Below are 19,968 nucleotides of genomic sequence, written 5' to 3' on the forward strand. Positions count from 1 at the left end.
ATTATACATCCACATGCAGATAAAGATACAAACAAAAATGAGACAGTGTATTTACAGTTAGCTTTAGACATTAACTGAGTATAAGTAAACGCATGAACGTACAAATCCCCACCTAAGAAAATGATGATGGAGTAAACATGAGCCCACAGTGTCTCAGGCTGCTCCGAGTGCAGTGGGAAGCAAACACCATTGGTCCCATAAAAATTGTGAAACAGGTCTTTGCATACCAGAGGCAGGAAGGCAATAATAAAGCCAAACACCCAAATGCCAAGAAGGATGGTGACAGTTCGCCGCCAGCCTGGTGTCAGGTACCGAAAAGGGTAGACGATGCAGATGTATTTCTCCAGAGTGAGATAAGTGAGGAGCAGGACAGATACCTCAGTGGACAACATGGCCAAAGAACCGATGACCTGACACTGACTGCTGTCCATCCAAGCCTGAGCGTGCCGGTTGTACTCGCCTCTAAACATTAGATCATATGTACCAATCATGAAGAGGTAGATGCCCATCAGCCCATCTGCACCTTCAAACAAAGAGTGAGACTTGTATTATTACAGCGATTATTTGCTTAATAATCACTACAAAAGCTAAATGTAAAAGTGGAATCTCTGCTATGCTAAGATAATCTTACCAGCTGCTGGCTCAAGCTTTATTTTAATAGACATAATCAATATAGTTACCAGTTATCATTATTTAATGAGCAGTCTCTGCAAGTTATTTTACACACTGTATGTAGCCTGTTACCATTAAAGACTCCCTGTTATGTTTTTGTGTGTCGTGACAATTGAATGAGACAGCTAAAGTGATGTTTTGTCGTGAATAATCTGGATGAACTTTAAAAAGTGACACCTCTGTCATTCTACTTAAGATTCTTGCTTTTTTTTTTTTAAATGTTATCTATTTATATATTAAATACAAAAAAAAAAAAGTTAAAACTTGGCCTCTAGTTGACTCATTTGGACTCAAAAGTCTCTAACATAGAAGACAGAGAGGACCCAGGGGCCTTTGGCCTAGTTGCATAGAAACAGAGAAAGGCTTTCTGAAAAAAATCAAAAAGAAAAGATGAGATATTAAAGGCAAAGAATAATAGGTCAATGTCGAGTGATAAAAATATATTGAATGAACACACTTACAACTGGAAGGATAATTCTTTCAGGTTAACTCTTGTTCGAGCTCTAGATCACAATAACAATGTCTCAAACTCAAACTCTACATCTCTGCTTTGTGTATGACTTCTTTTCTTTCCAAGCACAAATCTGTCCCCCTCCTTTATTAACAGGATTGAAAGCACATGCATTCATGTCTTACTTGCACGAAAAGTGATAATCCATTGTTGTTAAGAAGTAATGAATGAATATTATCTATATGATTTTGCTTGGGTTAATTACCTTAGGCTTTGTTTTTGTCTGATCTCAGCCACCAGAAACTAGTGTGTCACAGAAAACTGTCCCCACTGACATTCTAGTAATACATTTTTAAAGGTTGAAGTATTAACTAAGTGAAATAATGAATAACTGCAATCATGTCCATGACTTTCATTGAAGATGTAGCAGCAAATATCTCAGCAGCTCTCAGACAGACTCCTTTATATCTGACTTGAAGGTGTGAAATGTAAACTTAGGCATATGATGGTGCATCGTCAGGGACTTTGATTTCCTACAGGTTCTACCTCATGTTCTCTTTTGGCAACCATAAAAAGTGGAGTTTACATGTTGTCCCAGTGCCTGTGTCAGGTCTCTCCAGGTACTGCAGCTTCCTCCCACAGTCCAAAGACATGTAGGCTGGAGTTACACTGGTGACTATAAATTGCCTTGAGGTGTGAATGTGAGTGTTTGTCTTTCTCTCTGTGTTAGCTGTGTCATAAACTGGAGATTTGCTAAAGGTGTACCAGGCTACCGCTGTGTACCGCTCAATGTCAGCTGGGATTGGTTCCAGCACTCTCACTACCCTGAAAAGATAACCGAATGGATATCTTCCATCTATCATTTTGGTAAGTTAATGATCTAATCAACTGCTGACTTCACTGGACTCAGCAAGTTGCATAATTTGCATCAGTTTTGCATTATGAACCTTGTGAATCTTTTTTCTTCAGATGGCAGAGTTCACATTTTGGAATGAGATTCTGTGACTTCTACATTTAGAATGATTCATGGGAAAATCTAACAGTGTGTGTAATATAAAATCAGTGCCGCTGAAACACTGATAAACATACTGGGAATTAAATTCATATTTCCTGCTGAGTTTGCAGGCCTGCAGAATTTGTCAATCCCACTTGGACCTGAATGAAAAATGCTGTTGTCTTATGTTTGTGCCTTTAACTGATTGGCTTCTCTTCTGTACTCTTCATTTTTCTGTTGCATTTGTGGAACTTAAAACTTATTCCTGCACTGAAACTGCTGTATTTCTAGTCTATTATCATTGTCTACTTGTATTTTACTTTCATTTGATGTATTTTATATATATTTGTTTATTTATTTGCTTTGTCTTTATTGATCTTATTTTCATTTAATTGCTTTTTATTTTTTGTTATTCTAATACTTCTCTGTGTAAATTATCTCAGTTTGCAATGCTATAAATGAAGCCACCTATGTTGTATCTGATAAAATTCAGGAGAGAACAGTCAGGGCAGTATAATAGTGTTAAATATAAATGTGAGTAAATTTATATTTTTAAAAATATGTTAGTGACCAGCAAATACCAGACCTTCTATTCCTATATGACTTATATAAATTAGATATTACTTGTATGTACTGTAAGTAATGTGCATTGATGGTAAAGCAATTAAATAGCTAGTTAAAGTGACATTATGTGTCCATTCTACCACGTTCCACTTTTAAATGTGACTTACAGCAGAGCGAGATGATGCACATGGCGTGGAGTTTGTTCTCTGAGCGGATGTACGAGCGCATACAGATGACGAAGATGTTGCCGAAGCAGGTGGTTGCAGACACCACCCACACAAAGACCCTTAGCACAATGTTGGCCAGCAGGTCTTCAAAGGATGAGATGCCATCAGTGTTGGGCTTGCAGCTGCGCACATGTGGAGCATAGCCGCAGTACTGGAACTTTTTGAAGTAGCTGTCAATAGATCAAGCACAGTGTGATGGCATGCAAAAGAGAAGGGAGTCTATTTTTTAACAGATATGAGATTTGGGGGTATTGCAGCCATGTGGTTAGTTCTTACCCTACACTGTATGAAGTGATTATAAAGTGAGACAAATAGAAAACTAAAATGGTGTCAAAGTAATGAAGAGACAGAAGAAACATGGTGAGTTTAGCTAAGGGCAGCACTGAGGTGTTTAGAGGTGGTGAAATTAATAAAAAAGAGATTTTATCCTTTCAAAACTCCACAAAATCTTTTTGAGTTGTCTGAAGAATTAGTTCAGCAGCAGCTGTATTTGCTAATTCTATGGAAATATCAAACACTTATGTCTTCAGTGGACCTTCATAAGTGAACTCCATATGTGTCTGACAGAGCTCTGCTGCAAGCATTTCAAAAAACTCAAAAGCTATCTGTCTTTCCAGAACCACTGTCTGGGTCTTTTTGGTTAATACACATATCTCACAGTCAACAGGTATCACAGAAATAGCCCTTGGGGAAAAAAAATCTATATATGACAGGATCTTTCTCTTTTATGCCATCTAGTTGCAATCTCAAGCTAAAGAGTAAATATATCACAGTGAATCAGACAGATCAATCATTAGAAACACATGAAAAGCCTATAATCAGTGGCATTCCAGACCAAATGATGAGAATTAACAACTTACTTACATATGAGTCAAGTGTTTGAGAGATTCAAACATCTTCTGTTGTATGTTTGCAATTTCTATCCCCTCTATGCTCCTAGAGAATATAAAGACATCTTGATTTTGTCTTGAGGCTGCACACACAGACACATTAAAATATATATTGTACTCATAAGGATATTTTAAGGTAAAATTGTTTCAGTGGCACCTTAAAACATGAGTTCCTCAAATGCCTCTTAGGTTAAAACAGGACTATTTTTTCTATGTGCAACAGGGAGGTTTTAATTAGTTACAGGAGTCATTGATGGATGTAGATTTGTGTATAGACTTACAGTGACTTCAGCTTATGTAAGTTGTCAAAGTGGTCAACTTGGAGCTCTATGATGGGATTGTATGAGATATTCCTAGAAAACAGACAAAAAACCCTGCAGTGAAAATCAATAACATGGGAAACAACTTCATTTAATATTTACATCTCACAGAACCTTCTGGTATATGCACTCAGCACACTGTTTGCTGTTAGAGATCCAGTGCCTTGACTGTTCACTACTAAAATTAAAATTTTTAGTATTTTCATGAAATCACACCCAGTTTTTGCTGCTATTTGTTTTCATCATTTACTCTCTCAATATATACTATCTCTCCACATGCTGTGGTTCTTAGTGGTATTGTAGTGGTGAAGCCCAGCACCAGAATGATGTAATCCAGTGGAAATGCATCTCAATGACTGACTGACATATTCGGAAACAGCATAACTGGGGAAACACCAGGTGACATTATTGTGAAACTGAAACAGAAGTGCAATACATCTGTTAGTGCTGCCCATGACTGGTTATCAAAAGTGCATCTACAAAACAGGACAGGGGTGATTTGCTGAAATTTTCATTTCTGTTCTTAAAAGGGGGAGAGAGAACAATGAACCACAGTGAGCTGTTAGATGAAGAGGTGCAGGTGACAGGCGGCACACCTACAACTTCTCAGGACTACAAACATTACTGTGCTGCCATTGTGCAATTAGCATTTTAAGGATAAAACTTTAAAGGCTGTTTACTTACAGATAAACAAAACAGAATATGCAGCTTAATGTACAAGTCAGAAAAAAGTTCAACCAAAATCTAGGCCAGTGTGTTCTGTAATAATTTCATTGCAATTCTCTCAGCTATACCCTACCTGCACTGATAAAAAAATAAACCGTACTAAATATTCAGGGGTAAAGTATGATTGACAACAGAACTGTATATCTCATGTATTTGTATAAATAGAACTCACAGTTGGAGTAAATCCCCAAGTAAGATAAAGAGTTTGGGAGGGATCACCATCAGTCTGTTGTTGGATAGATCCCTGTGTGCAGACAAATCCATGTTGGTTTCCCAAAAAACACACAACATAAAACAAATATTGATGTACAACATGCATTATGTCATAGATCCATACTGATCTTTTAATGTCCACTGTCTGTAACTCTTGCTATGTACAAGGAGCAGACTGCATATCAGGAACATTAAAGAAAAACAAGTGCGACCTCAATTTATAACAAAACTTTACATCCATGGTTTTCATTCAGTCAACTGTAAATAGGCTGTGAACGTTTTGCATTCAGGTTTATGTGTAGCAATAATCACAGTTTTTACAGTTAATAAAATATGAGATTATAACAAAACATGCAGCAGTGAATGTTTGTTTCATGGTGACCACATATACCCTGCTCTGAATGCACATGTATTACACTGCATGTGTTTGTCCTAATGAAGGAACATGTCAGTCAGTGCAGCAGTGTGGCCCATTGCTTACAATGTCTTGTCCATGTTAATTACATTACATGATATTATTTGGATTTGTGTAAACAACAGAGACAAATACACTTTGTAAATGATTTTCTTAAGGCAGTCAAGACCTGGTATGTGACCCAGTAAGGTATTGACTGCTGCTGGAAATAGTGGTAGTTAATGTGTTCCTGTCCTTCAAAGACACAATGTGGCAAAAAGGTTTAAATCAATAAAAACAAATACCTTAGAAAGGTTGTTGTTAAAACACATGAGGCTTTTAAGACTGAAAAATTCTGTCAGCCAACTGTGAGGCACATAAAATGAAAGAAACAGACCAGTTCTCTGCAAAGATCACAGCCAGACCTCAATGTGAAATACTCAGGAGTGAAACAGCAACAAAAGTAAAGGTCTCCAGCTCTTAACCTCTGTGTTTATGAGTGGGTTAAATTGAAGTACACCACCAAGATGCATTGATTTCTAATAATGTTGATGTTGGGTATGGTTTATATGACGACTGAATGTTTCACACAGGTCCTCTAACACTGCTCCTATAACATGTGATACAACTAAAACATGACAAAATAATAAAAGAACATTTTGTTGCAACAGCTCCAAGAATGGTTTGAAACCATGATTAATTATTGTGCAGGTCTCTTTAGTAGCTGCCAGTGACTGTGGTCTTCATTATATTCCTCATTTTCTTCCCTAAAAGTATCTGGATGTCAGAGATCATAAGGGCTTTGGTAACTAAACCTGACAGACAGGGTCAAAGTCCAACTGAGTTCTCATGCATTAATAAAAAGATGCCACAGCTCATTAAATCATTGTATTATTATGCCTAAAATGTGGTGCACGTGCAGATTCTGATGGAAATCTTGACAAACACAGGAATAACTTTAGTCTGTGAAATTTCAGATCTGTGTATTTTATTTATATACAGTGTACAAAACAATTTAATGTGCTGGTGACATCGTCTCCTGAAAACCAGGAATAACCATATTGATAACCAGCTACTATAGATAGTCTCTGTGAAAATGTTCTGAAAGGACTCACCAACAAACCAACTGAGCCAAAAGGTCTTAAACAGAGTCCAAAGAACAAATGATCTTCATTAACAATGTGACATGTTCTTGTTCAATGAAACCTTCACCCTAAATCTGTGACCAGTCAGTTGTTGCTTGAAGATACGTTCTACTGCTTAGACAGTAAGTTACTGCATTTTAGGGCTCACAAACTTTTTCAAGCACTTACTGTGTTACAGTGTCACAACAATGATTTTGATATGATTTTAGGATAAACTAAAGCAGAAATGGGTGATTCCAGTGGGTTTGCAAACCTTTGTCCCAACAGTACATTTACTGTTTTCCATTTTTTTGTTCTGTCGGTATTTCTGACATCATTATGCATAACAATCCTTCAAAATAAAATCCATCTTAAGTAACACTGATTCATTTTCTTTTTGGCACAATCCTAAAAGATGTGGTATTTTTCCTATAGAGTTCGTTTAACTCACAATTCTCCAAGCTTCTGAAGGACTGTGAAAGCCTGTTCGTGTATGTGGGTGATTCGGTTTTGCTGCAAAACCCTAGAGAGAGGAAACAAACACATAGAAAGAATCATCATATTACTTTTGATCACCTTAATCCCATTTTATGAACTGCCAGCATCAATTCTATGCATAGGCCAGTAGCTGCAAATCAAATTTTAACAAAGTGACTTTGATTTGGTCTCTGAAATTCAGGGAAAGTAAAGATTTAAAAGCTGAAACTTTGCCATTACCACGGATTAATTCTGTTAATTTATACTTACAGAACTGTTAACATGCTACATGAGCAGAAAGAGCGGTTTCCAATGGTTTCTATGAGGTTGCCCTCCAAATCCCTGCAAGCACATGTTATGAAAAGCACACACACAAGAAATGTACAGACATGCTCACACACACACAACAAATTCATCAAAATATGTGTTACTTTTATGACAAGACAGCTTTTTATTTCTTGACATCCCACTTACAGCCAGTTCAATCTGGGCATTTCTCGACAGACGTCATCCAGCTTTGTCAAAGAGTTGTTCAACAAAACCCTGTCAACCGGTCAAACACAATGGAACAATGATTCAGTCTGAACTAATCAATAGCAGCCTATTAATAGCAGGACTTTTAGAGGACGTCACAGCAAAGCAAAAAAAGAAAAGTCTGACTGCTGTAGTATAGAGTAGAAATAAAAACTCACAGTAAAACAAGAGAGTTCAGTCCTGAAAAGGTCATGGAGGATATTTGTTGGATATTGTTATTTTCTAGGATCCTACAAAAAAAAAAACAACACAAAAACAAAACAATCAGTGGCAGGCTCATTTGCAGAATATCGATTCAAAGGAAACACCAAAGAAAAATCAAGAAAGAGCAAGAAAAAAAAATCTGTAGGCATTATCACAAAATTGGATTTCCCAGGCTACGGCAAACCAATATTCCCAACAAGGTGAATATCCTAATATAATATAGGTACAATATTTTATATTCTTTTGCTGCTGATATTTTTTCAGTAGAATACAAACATACAACCACTCCAGCTTGTACAGGTCCTGGAACACCCCTGGCATCAGGACCGATATCTTGTTGTAGCTCAAATATCTAGGAGAAGATACACATGTTGGGAAGGTTTCCTGATGCTCTGAAGGAAGATGTGCTACCTGTTGCATCCAACACCTACATAGCTAACACCTATGAAGTTTTAATCATTTGATGGCGTTTTCTATCTTATGCTCATCTTTCAATAGCTGTTACTTAAACACAAACCACCCTCTTATAACACATCCACAACTCACTGATAAAGTCATGAACCTGGTTTGACAAAAGTACAAGGACAGGGAAAAATTATTGTATATCCATATGTATCGTTTCAGCCCAAAGCAAAGGGCCTCCAATCCCCAGGGAAGGCTTTCCACAAGATTTTTTTTTTTTATACCTGTCTACGATAATTTGCTTCCATTCAAGACTCAGTAAGGTCAGACACTGATGGTGGGAGGTGAAGCCTAGATGGCATTTCAAATGGTCCAAAAAGGTGTTTAATGGGGTACATGTTCAAGTACTTTTGTCCACATGCTGCAATTTAACTTAAGTTTAACTTCTGAGAGCTTGGTGTGTGATTAGTTTCGGTCTGGACAGCTAGCTGTACAGCTAAATAAAACTAATGGAATCTAATAACACTGTATAAATCATTTAGCAATCATTACGTTTTCAAATAGTACTGAAAATGACTATTATAATTCAAAGGGAAACCTTGAAGAAAATTTTGTGTTCAAATCTCTTTGTTAATGCTGAATTGTTGACTCACATACTAGCTGATAAGGCTGTAACCTATTCTAACACATTTTCAAAATTAGATTTTTTTTCGAAGCACAAGCTCCTTTAATACTGCCATTTATATCTTATTCATTACCCTTAACACTCCATATGTGACCTCTGTATTTTCTTTTCATTCTAACACCATATATTTAACATTTCAGTTAGACACAGTCAAGCAAAGGAACAAACTTACAGTCTTGTCAGGTTATACAGCCCCCTGAATGCATCAGGACTCACATCTTGAATTCTGTTGTGCTGTAGGTATCTGTACAGTAAAAGAAAGCACATGTTTATTTGAAGGAACAGTGAGAGAAAAATATAACAACATTTGAGCCTATTGATTTAATGAAAAGATAAAACACACACATACAATGGCAACATTAAGTTTTCTGAGTGAGAAATAGAACTTTAAATTGAGGTTATTGGCCCAGCTTAGAGAAATCAGTTTTTAATATCAAACCGTCATGGTCTGATTATTACCTGGCACTGTCTTTCATCGTATGTGAGATCAAAGAACCACTATACTGACAGCTGCTCTTTAATAAACCCAGCTGACATTGATATACAACAAAATCAGGAATGAATGGATCCAGAATGACTTCTGTCAACAGTACCAGGAGGCCGAGCCCCAGAAATATCAACTTTGTAGTTGAGTTGTGAAACTTTGTTGTATTTGTTGCTCAAAGTCTGTTTGTATATAATGTAGCCTCTCGTTCATGATAATAAAACTCATGTATTATGCATAGAGCTTGGACTAAACAGAGGACAGATCAATAGAAAAAAATAAGGAAAGATTGGAAATAACAAAATACAATGTAAAATAAAATGAAATATTATTTGAATAATACACAATCCAGAATTCATTGGAAACTCACAGTTTCTGTAGGCTCTGGTAGTTAAAGAATGTGTTTGCTCTCAGTTCCTGGAGCTGATTTCTTTGTAGAGACCTGAGGGATAGGAAGAGGCTCAAAATCAGAATTTTTTTTTCATTTTTTCATCTTTAATCACTTTTCCAGGCTGCGACAGTTGTTACATGTGTCAAAAATAGGTACTCAGAGGGGGAGAGGGGGAGTTCCTGCAACAATACATCCCACATGCTGTGACACTCACAGGGATGAGAGCTTCCTGGACATTGCTTGAGCTTTAAGAAAAAAATAAGTAGTTCTTTTCTACTCACATCATGGTGACATTCATCGCCACCACTGGGATATCTTGAAGCTGTGCACTGTCACAGTCCAGCTCCAAGTCTCGACACTGGCAGAGCTCAGGAACTGCGCCCAGCACTGGAAAGATAGAGGAGAGAGTGAAGGAACAGCAGGGGAAACGTCAATCAACTGCTCATCCTGCCAAATGCCAAAGTGTCAAGACTGGAGCTGTTTGGACGAACGACAGCCGAGTCCTGCCGCAGGAGAATGTAAGCCCTGAGATTAACACTGAAGAAAACATGAATTTATGAAGAATGATTTGTGGCATAAACACAGGTTGGCAACAGATGATAATATACCCTGCTCTCTCCTCTGATTAGCTATCTTAATTAGATCTTGAGACATGGTGAAATGGAGCAGGTAAGATTCTTTAACAAGGATTTCCTGACCTCACTGAAAGCAAGTTAATCAATGGAACCTCTTTGTCAGACAAACACATTTATAGGGATAATTACACATTTGAGACAAATCGTATTTTACAGAGCTATTATTAACTGGAATAGTCTCAATAGGGTCTCAAGTTTACAACAGGATACATCTACAATTCAAACCAGTCCTGTTTGTTTTATTCAGGACTATGTTTAGTTAGTTTTAGTTAGTCATAAAATACCTCAATGTGTGGCTCAATATTATTTTCATTTTACTTTATGGCAGGGAAACACCAGAAGATTTAAAATCATTAAGTCTGGCATTTTAATGCAAAATGACAAAAGGAGCTCCAACATCAGCACTTTGAAAACTACATTAGAGATCCTTGAAATTGTAATAAAAAAGCGGATAAGCTTGTAGCCCAATAATGCTGCAGTTGTCAGTTTAAAGTCACTTGAAATGCTACAAATCAACCAAATCACAGTAAGGGATAACACCTCCAGGCAGAAATGTTTGCCTGTTATAGAGATTACTTGATATTAATTTGGAGAAAATGATGATCATCATAAATGTGCTCTGTACTTTGTTTTTTTTTTATTTTCAATCTGCAAAAAACTGATTAGGAACAGTTGATTTATAAGCCATTTCTCTCAGACTGAACATTGGAAAAACAAGATTTTTATTCTAGTTTCACATTGTCAGATGTGATTGAGACAAGAAGACTGAGACAGAAGTGAGCACTGAGGCTCTGCTGAGCACCACAGCTTGCAGTATAGAGACTGCCCTCTTCCTCAGCTTTGCTGTGTTTCCCTGGAGAAAGGAAACTAGGACCCTGTCTTGAATCCAGGCATCTAGGCAGTTACTTTACTGGCACTTCATTTGTACATCTACACATATATTTGAGATTAGATGAGATGACATAAACTTCATTAATCCCCATAGAGAATTTCAGGTGTCTGAAATGTGTGGAAAAAAAATCCACTGGAATGCTTTTTCAAAGAAAATGATTCTGGGCAAATTTCTAGGATCTGTGGGGAATGTGGTTATATACTGGAAATATAGTCGTCATGGCCATTAAGTCCACTTTTAAAAGATGTAGATGTATTTTCTATATTGTGTCAGCTGTTCTAACAACAAAAATTTGTAACAAAGAAGGAAAATTAAAAAGATCCTGCTCTTAACAGCTGATTACGCCAAGTCGAAGTCCAATTTCTACAGTTGCATGTGTGTCAGACTTGGAATCAATGATGCAAATCTTTGTGTATGATGCAGGAAATCATACTCAAGAAGGTTATTCCTGCTGGGTTTAATTTGTCACTTCACACAGCACTTTCACATCCAGACTGTGCAGGTAAGAGGGAAGTGCGAGTTGTTGTGTTTTTTTCCCCCCAAAGCCTGCACCATAACCAATTTCAGCCTGGTGATTTGAGACTGAAAACCTTTCATATTTAGAAAGAATAACCTTTCAAAAAAACAACCAAGCAATGATGAGCAGCAGGGGGAAGGAATGCATTTCCTCTGTCAAGGCAAGGCTTTACTAAGGGCAGACATTACTGCTGTCAGTATGCTTTCCCCCATAGACTTCTTCCCATCTCCACAAAGGCAGCACAATTATAACCAGCCAGTCATTAACACAGGACCCCGCACTGGCTTCCCAGTGGATGAGGAAACCATGCACCCAAAGTTTAATTGAAGCTGGTGAATAAACCCAGAATAATATTTACTCGTTTTACTCAGATCAGCCTCCAGTTTTTTTGACAGAGTAATTATGTAACACAGAAAACAGTACAGCACTTACAAAAGAATAGTACTTACAGCATACATTGGACTTGGTCCTAGTGTCATAGCTTGGCATTCCAAAATATTTGTCAAAAAGATGAGGCCATCCATTATTGTCTCCTGGAAAAGAAACAAAAAAGACAGACATTTTACTTCAAACATTTTACTTAGAGGTTGATGTAGATCCACTGTTCCTTGTCTGCATTTTCATCAAATGTGCTGACCAGCAATTTTCTGACAACCCCGTTGACCATCTTTTCACTGTATTACATCAGTGCTAAACACAAGTTAAAGCTGAAGTGACTGTCTTTAGTGTTGCATGTCTCCACTAGACACATTTTATCATTGCTAGAAGCATGGCTCTGTCTAAAGTCAAATTTCCATGGAAGCTGAATGACCTAGGGAGCTTAGTGGATTTCAGGATTTACCTGAGTCTGTAACATGCCCTGAATTTGAAGAAATAAACAAAGCCTGTTTCTGTAAAATGTACCTACTAATTGGAACTTGGTCTCTCTCCAAATGGGTCTTCATGGAGAGGAGCTGAGATTGCATTCAAAATGCTATTGAAGCTTTAAATAATTTGTTGGGTAGCCCCCCAAAATATAAAAAAACACCCCAGATAAGCTGTAACAATAATAAAAAAAATGAGCAGCTGATTCAAACTAGCATCTATTTATCAGATGTCCTCTTTTTCTTTGTGGAATTTCTATTTCTTTTTAATGACTCCACATAGTGCCTTTAAAACCTGCACATGCATACAGTATAATGTTGGGTGGGACATATGTGATACAAAACATTTATGTTTAGCAGTATAACATGGATTCTAGTTTATTGTGCTATTTACCAGCCATGCTAGAGAACGGACTGCCATAAAATGTTGCAGACCAACAGACATTCATGTTCCCAAGAGGATCACTTCTAATTACTTTGGTGACCCCTTTACTTTAGGTGGTGCTGTAGACTCTATTTCTCATGCTGATGATGATTAACCATAGCAACATTCAACTAATATGTTGCAGAGCTCAACAATTTGCTGAGGTTTGTGATCAAAGCCACTGCAGTAAGAGTGCTGCGACAGTAAGAACTTTTCTCTCCCTCTGCTAGTTAGATTTAGGTTTATTAGTTTATTATATTATTTAGGTTTCGTTACTATTCAGTGCTCAGCAGCATTCCCAAGGTAGTGGAAAGTCTCTCATATTTGCTGCAGTTTGGGTATGAAATGTAAATCTCACAAAGCACAGTTGCTGTGACTATAGTGATAAAAGCAGCAATGAACAAAAGACTTTGCTCTTGGCACCAGTTGATAAACTTCCCATGAATGTGTGTGGTTGGACATAGGAGACAATTTTCAAACACTGAGCAAAGTGAGAGATACACAAGAGCACTTTTAGTTGCACACAGAATGAAAAACGGCAAAACTTTATTTTAAAGCATCATCTGTGTGGCTCTATTTGCCTTGCTGAGACTGCACTATTTTCTATTGGTTTTCTCTGTCACTATTTAGGAACACCACCTGCTTTTGGTTGTTTATGCAGTAACAGAAATTTGGTTGTATGTAGTTCCATATTCTTTTGCTATGTTAAGACAGCATCTTGTTTAGTGCCTGAAATCAACAATGAGGAATCCAGATGAAAAAAAAAGTGATTTCTCTGTCTCAAATCTAAATTAGGCAAATTAACTGCTCTCCTATTTATATCCAACACATTCTCCTGTCAAATGATAAACCTGCAGACTAGCTGAAGCCAGAAAAAAGTCAAATGCCAATAGAAGCTGCTCTCTGATTTTCCCTCCCCTGTGAGGGAAATTTATACCTTGACAGACAAATGCCTGCTACCTCCCTCTGTGTCCTCTATGTTAATTCAACAAAGACTTTTAACACGGCTTTGTAGTCCCAATGAAGCAGACGGAAAGTCATGGAGACGCTAATTATATTATATATGCCATCCTGCCGGCATGATTTACATGTGAGTGGCTGATGTGTAAATTAATGCTGTTCAACTGATATAAAAGCTGATCATTTTCTGTGTACGTCAATCGGTATTGACCCGTCCTGCAGGGCGTATGTTCTGCTGTGACTCTGTTGCTTTGCCCGTTGCTTTGCCTATTAAATTTGACCGTCCTTTGACCTGAGATTTGCCTCCAAGTGTTTTTTCCACAACATCCCACTTTGTGAAGCATGTCAATATTCATAAGTGCCATGAAATACAAGTGTTCCCAACCATTTACACAAACATTTATTATAGGGAATTTCTAATTGGCATACACTTCATGACCAGTAATTACCAATGTTGAAATCCAACCTACTGTGATGACTGAAAGACTTATTTTAAAAAGGACAATTAATTATTTCATGTAAAACTAATTAAAGTATAGAATATCTTATTTGAGGGGAGGTTTTTGAGTTAATTTGTCACTTGAGCTGTACCTTAGCACTCAGTATTATGAAGCAGCTGAAAATTGACACTAAAATATGTCAGTATTGTTATTTCAGTATATGTATGTTATTATTATTATTTTTTATTTTTATTTATTTATTTATTTTTATTTCTTATGCTTATTCTTGTGCTCTTATTTCTTTATGTGTATGTCAACTGAGATCATGGGCAGTTGTGCAAGCATTTCACTGCATATCATACTGTGTATGACTGTGTATGTGACAAATAAAAAATTTGAATTTGAAATTTGAATTTAGCTTTTCTGGTAGCTGGAAGATGGTCTCATTAAAAAGAGTAAAGGCAGACACAGCACACAGTACTCGTAAGCTAGCCCCAAAAGCTCATAAGCACAGTGTTATGATGCTGATATTAAGTATATTTGCTACAAGTGCAGATAGAGCAAGCATGTAATCTGTATAACCTGTGGCCAGTGCATTCACATACATGCAGTGAGAAACAGCTTTTTCCTCACCTGTTGGGTGTAGGATTAATTGAACTAATCTATTTCCTGCTGACTGATGTTTTTGAAGAACCTCTTCCCTTGCAAGTTAGCACCAGCTGGATCTCATAATGATTTTCATTTGGATCGGTGTTATTAAAATCTTTGTCTCTTTGTTTTGATTATTAGGTTGCATTGATGCTATGATGGAAACAGGTGTAATAAATGGATCCTCAACAAATCGAAAAGCTCCCATTTAATGGTGAGTGAAGAATGACTCATTACTCAACTCATTACATGCTCATTTATTAAAAAACCTGCTCTCATTTATTGAATTTATTAAGCTTTTCTGGCTTCAGAAGCAATGATATGTTCATTTTAATACATAATCTAATTCAGATCCTCCCCAGAGTACAGTTAAGTGTTGTATAAGAGAGCTCAAACAGTATTACAAGAAGTAAAAGTACTCAGAGATATTGTAAGACAACACAGCAGCCCCACTGTTTTAAGTCATGTTGGATTATATGAATAAATTATTTTAAATATTGATTTAAGATGCCATCATTAGAATATTATTGTGTTCATACATAAAATGCAAAGCAAAAAGCATAATGAAGCAAACGGTGGAAACAACACTATTTGCTGTAAATGCATGTAGCCAAAATTGAGAATACAGTAAGCATACTTTATATGGTTAAAGTAGATATTTAGGACTAGGTCTTTGTGATGACCCTACCAAGAATTATTGGGCATGATTCACACCTGATCAGTGAGTTACTGAACCTGAAAGCTAAATTTTTGATCTGTTCAGCCAACCAGGTACATTAATAACTGGCAAACATTTTTTAAAATGATTATTCAGAGTCCATGAAGAGCCTTGATTAGCTGTGGAAATATTCAGACATGGCTGATCTGTTACAGAAGAGACTGCCAGAGGGATTCCAGTTGATTATAACTGGGCTGTTAACACCTTTATGTCAAATGAACCGACCTGTGAGCCATTAAAGGTCCTGTGAGATGTTACGTATTTTGTATAATGTATAATGTATTTTGTGCTTGAATACAGGGCAGTGATAGATTAGTCTGAACTTTAAAAATCCTTCACTTAACATATGGAGATCAAGGAACTTTGATTTGATACAATATCATCTACCTAGTCCTCATGGATCAAAAATAACAGAGAAGACACTTTATGCAATATGATGAAAAAAACGGAGAACTAGAGTGCACGCAAAAGTAAATGAAATGCAGAAATATACGGGAGTGATTCACATCAAATCAACATTTTCTTTTTTGACTCCCAGTCTACTGGAAAACAAGCTGAGGGTTATTGGAACCTTTCACAACATCACATGAAAAGGTCTAAAGGGATCACTGCAAGTCAAACTGGGCAAAAACATACACAGGAGAATTAAAAGGCAGAGAAGCAGAGCAGAAACTAAAATACCATCTTTTCATACAGGTTGTTGCAACTGAGACAGACACTCATTCACCCAAATCCCCAAAGTACGTGGAGTATTTAATGCTAAAGGTTTTTTTTCTCTGTGAATTTTCAGGGTTGATTATGCAAGGCCAAGACTGCAGACTTCTTAAAACTTGTCACTTTTAACAATTAGACACTGATACCCATTGCATCTGACATATTACATTTTGTTTATGTTATTCTCAGTCACCCGGCTGATTAGATGGAAGATGAAGTACAAATGTAATTACACAGTTTGACAAACCATGGAAGAGAAATGATCAGAATTTCACCAAGTCACTTTGAACTTTGGCTTCAAAGGCAGATTCATTTGACTCATGATAAGTTAAACAGCACAAACAGGCTAATGCTCAATCAAAGCACTAACTGAAAAAACGCCATCACTGATGTTCAGAAATCAACAGTGACAGTAACACAAAAGGAAAAGGAGGGAGAGGGTCAGTCTGGGGGAACATTGTGATGTAGCCTCCACCCTACTAGAAAAAAAACTAGAAAAAAACCCCATCATCCCTGAATTACAAACACACTGTAAACCTCTATATCCTAGGTCACTAACAGGCGGACCGCAGTCTGGGTGCAGACCCAAAAGCTGCCCCATACGGACCCGTACCTACAGCCACTACAGCCAAAAGAGAAGGTTATGATTTAAAACCTAACGGGGCGCTTTTATTTCCACCGGCTTTTGTAGACTTTACGGTAGTGGAAACGCACAGACCAATTGCATGCGAGTTGAGCCATCCTATGTGATACCACTCAGCCAATCAAGTCTGTGCATTCCAGGCAGTAAACATTACGACTCTACAGTGTAAACAGAGCTAGAGGCAAGTTACACGTGAAAAGACGGTTACAAAGATAAAGAAAAAAGGCGATACATGTAGAAAACCAAGGGAGAGAAACAGGCGAGTGAGACGGAGAACGGGAGGGAAAAATAAGGAACAAATGGCACCTTAAAAAAAAAGAAAATTGGACAGCGAAAATAGAGCATTTAATCCGGAATGGACAGACTCATTTCTGTTCATACTTTCCACTGGGAACACTAAACCAGTGTGTCTCATATGTTCAGAAACCGTGGCACTTATTAAAAGTGCCAATGTGAAACGCCATTATGAGACACAACATAAAGATTATGAATTCATTTGATTTCACAGTCAGGTATTGATTACATGCAGATGTTGATAAAACTACTAGGCTACTTAAATACATATCACACTAACTAGTTAGACATTATGATCTTCCGGACCTTTGCTTCAAGAAATTTTCTCTAACTGGACCTCTTTAAATTTTAGTTGAATACCCCTGCTCTATATGATCTAAACCATTCAATCCAGGGTCCCAAGACCCGGAGCCCCTGCTGGCTCTCATTCTAATCATGTATTCAGGGACTACTGATGGAAAGTAAATGCAGTTAGGTAGTATGTAGAACCAAACAGCAGCTTGTAATGTGTTTCCTGGGGCCAGGTCAGACAACTGCAACTACAGGGCATGTATAAGTTCTTATCATAGCTGCAGCCTTTTAAACATTCTAGTATCCAGAGAAGAGCTGTGGTTGTTTCAAGGGATGGACCCACAGCGTGAACAGACGATACATCCAGCTTTAAAGAGAGGAGATGTGTCAAATTTAATTGGGCAAAGACCAGAAAGCAGCAGCTAGAGGTCACTGAGAATGTAACTCTTAGTACAGGGGATTTGAACAGCTTTTGTCTGCCAGGACTGGGTGGGAGCATTTACATCTTTGATAACCCCAAACATGTCCAATCTTATCTGGGAACAGCCTTTGCTTATACATATTCTATTTTATTACATGCAAACTGTGAATGCTACTCTGAGACAAAGCACCTGAAACAGATGAATGATCGGATGAATTGATTCTCAGAAAGTATGTCATCTACTTAGTTTGGTTTTAATTTCAAAATTACCAGCTCTGAACAAGAAGCTTTATATGATGAAATTATATTGATGCCTTAGAAAGTGAAATGGTAGTCGACTCTGTATGTGCTTCCTCATATTTCACAGAACCTGAGCATCTCTAGGAGGATTAACATTAAGAATGGTGTTACACCAGCACACTGAGCCAGTAGCATTAAGGTTTAGCACAAAAAAGAATAAAATTCATTTCTGGGCTGGAACAAATGAACAGCGGATGTTTGCAAAGATTGACTACAAGAGCTTAGGTTTGCACTTTAAGCCCTTTTCACACATGCAGCTACATTTAGAAATGTTTGTGAAATCATCCATGTCGGGATGATGATTACACTGAAGCTAATATGCCACAGAATGCCCGAGCAAAAACCCCTCATGGATGTTTCTTTACTAGTGAGAAAAAGCTCCAAAAATACTGGCTCGAGAGCATGTCAAGTGCAATAGCACATATCTTTCTGCACTTGTTTGAAACAATAGTTTGAAAATGTAGTTTTTTTTTCTTCTGTTTTACAAAGTCTGCAAAGTGAAAGGACTCAAAGACAAAGAAACTGTTGATTCTGTAAGCAGAGACTGAGATTATTAGAAGAAAACAAGAAATTCACATGCAAAATCTCATGTGTGACCTGATTCTATACAGATCAGCCTCTGGTTGTAAAGTTTCCAGAGGTAAATCCAGAAGTGACCATGTGTGTGCAAACCAAGGCAAAACCCAATGATAATGGGTAATGACTGGACGAGAGTATACAGTACTTCCCAAACACATTAATTAACCAATGATGATGACTTCTCAGTGTTAACCTGCTGAAACCCAAAATAAATCAATTTCACCTTCATCCAGCTAATTATATTATAGATACTAAATACTGATAGGACTGTGAGATCAGGGCTTGGGGTTTGATCCCATAACCGGACATAAAGAGATAAAAGAGATAAAAGAGATACATTTTAAAAGAAATTCGTGCTTTGGGGAAATATAAACAAAATCAATTTGACTTGACTGTCTGTGCGTGCGTGCGGGAGAGAGAGAGAGACTCAACAGAGAGAAAAAGAGTGTGGGCAATGTTTGTGACAGAGGTTTTACACTGGCTTCAGGGTTTGACCCAGATATTCCAGTTGTCAGACCAGTGCCTGCATTTGTGCTCCTCAAAATATTCTAGTTTAAAGAAAAATAATACTTATACTTTTGCACCATGGCCAAATAACATGAACTTAAATGTTCTCTGTGGAGCTCTGTTAATACTATGGAGCTGCTTCCACTGTATCACATGAACCTACACAGGTGATGGCAAACACGGGAAACAGCAATTTGCCAGTGAAGCCTTTGAAAATGGATGAAAACACTGCAGGTTTTAAAATTCTTAAGTGCTTTCATAAGTGTTTTATAAGCAAGTAAATTCATTCAATATATTTCTTACAGGTAAAGGATACTGGAAATACAGTTTACAGAGTAACACCAAACATATGCTTTTTTTTTTTTTATAA

The 19,968-nt window shown here is 37.2% G+C and overlaps 1 protein-coding gene across 4 annotated transcripts in view; it reads right to left on the minus strand.

The window, feature by feature from the left end:
- rxfp1 (relaxin family peptide receptor 1) overlaps window positions 1–19,968 on the minus strand; it is a 58,916-nt gene that overhangs the window by 3,344 nt on the left and 35,604 nt on the right. For 3 of the 4 annotated variants that reach the window (XM_026331094.1, XM_026331092.1, XM_026331095.1), the window contains 14 exons: window positions 12,246–12,329; window positions 10,034–10,139; window positions 9,732–9,803; window positions 9,050–9,121; window positions 8,071–8,142; window positions 7,745–7,816; window positions 7,527–7,595; window positions 7,323–7,394; window positions 7,027–7,098; window positions 5,017–5,088; window positions 4,080–4,151; window positions 3,773–3,844; window positions 2,849–3,078; window positions 113–523 (listed from right to left, as the gene is read on the minus strand). In XM_026331094.1, coding sequence (XP_026186879.1) covers window positions 113–523; window positions 2,849–3,078; window positions 3,773–3,844; window positions 4,080–4,151; window positions 5,017–5,088; window positions 7,027–7,098; window positions 7,323–7,394; window positions 7,527–7,595; window positions 7,745–7,816; window positions 8,071–8,142; window positions 9,050–9,121; window positions 9,732–9,803; window positions 10,034–10,139; window positions 12,246–12,329 — 1,548 coding nt within the window. The remainder of the gene's footprint in view (window positions 1–112; window positions 524–2,848; window positions 3,079–3,772; window positions 3,845–4,079; window positions 4,152–5,016; window positions 5,089–7,026; window positions 7,099–7,322; window positions 7,395–7,526; window positions 7,596–7,744; window positions 7,817–8,070; window positions 8,143–9,049; window positions 9,122–9,731; window positions 9,804–10,033; window positions 10,140–12,245; window positions 12,330–19,968) is intronic. The other variant, XM_026331093.1, reaches the window with a different exon arrangement.

Source organism: Mastacembelus armatus, chromosome 10, assembly GCF_900324485.2.
Source record: "Mastacembelus armatus chromosome 10, fMasArm1.2, whole genome shotgun sequence".
NCBI lineage: Eukaryota > Metazoa > Chordata > Actinopteri > Synbranchiformes > Mastacembelidae > Mastacembelus > Mastacembelus armatus.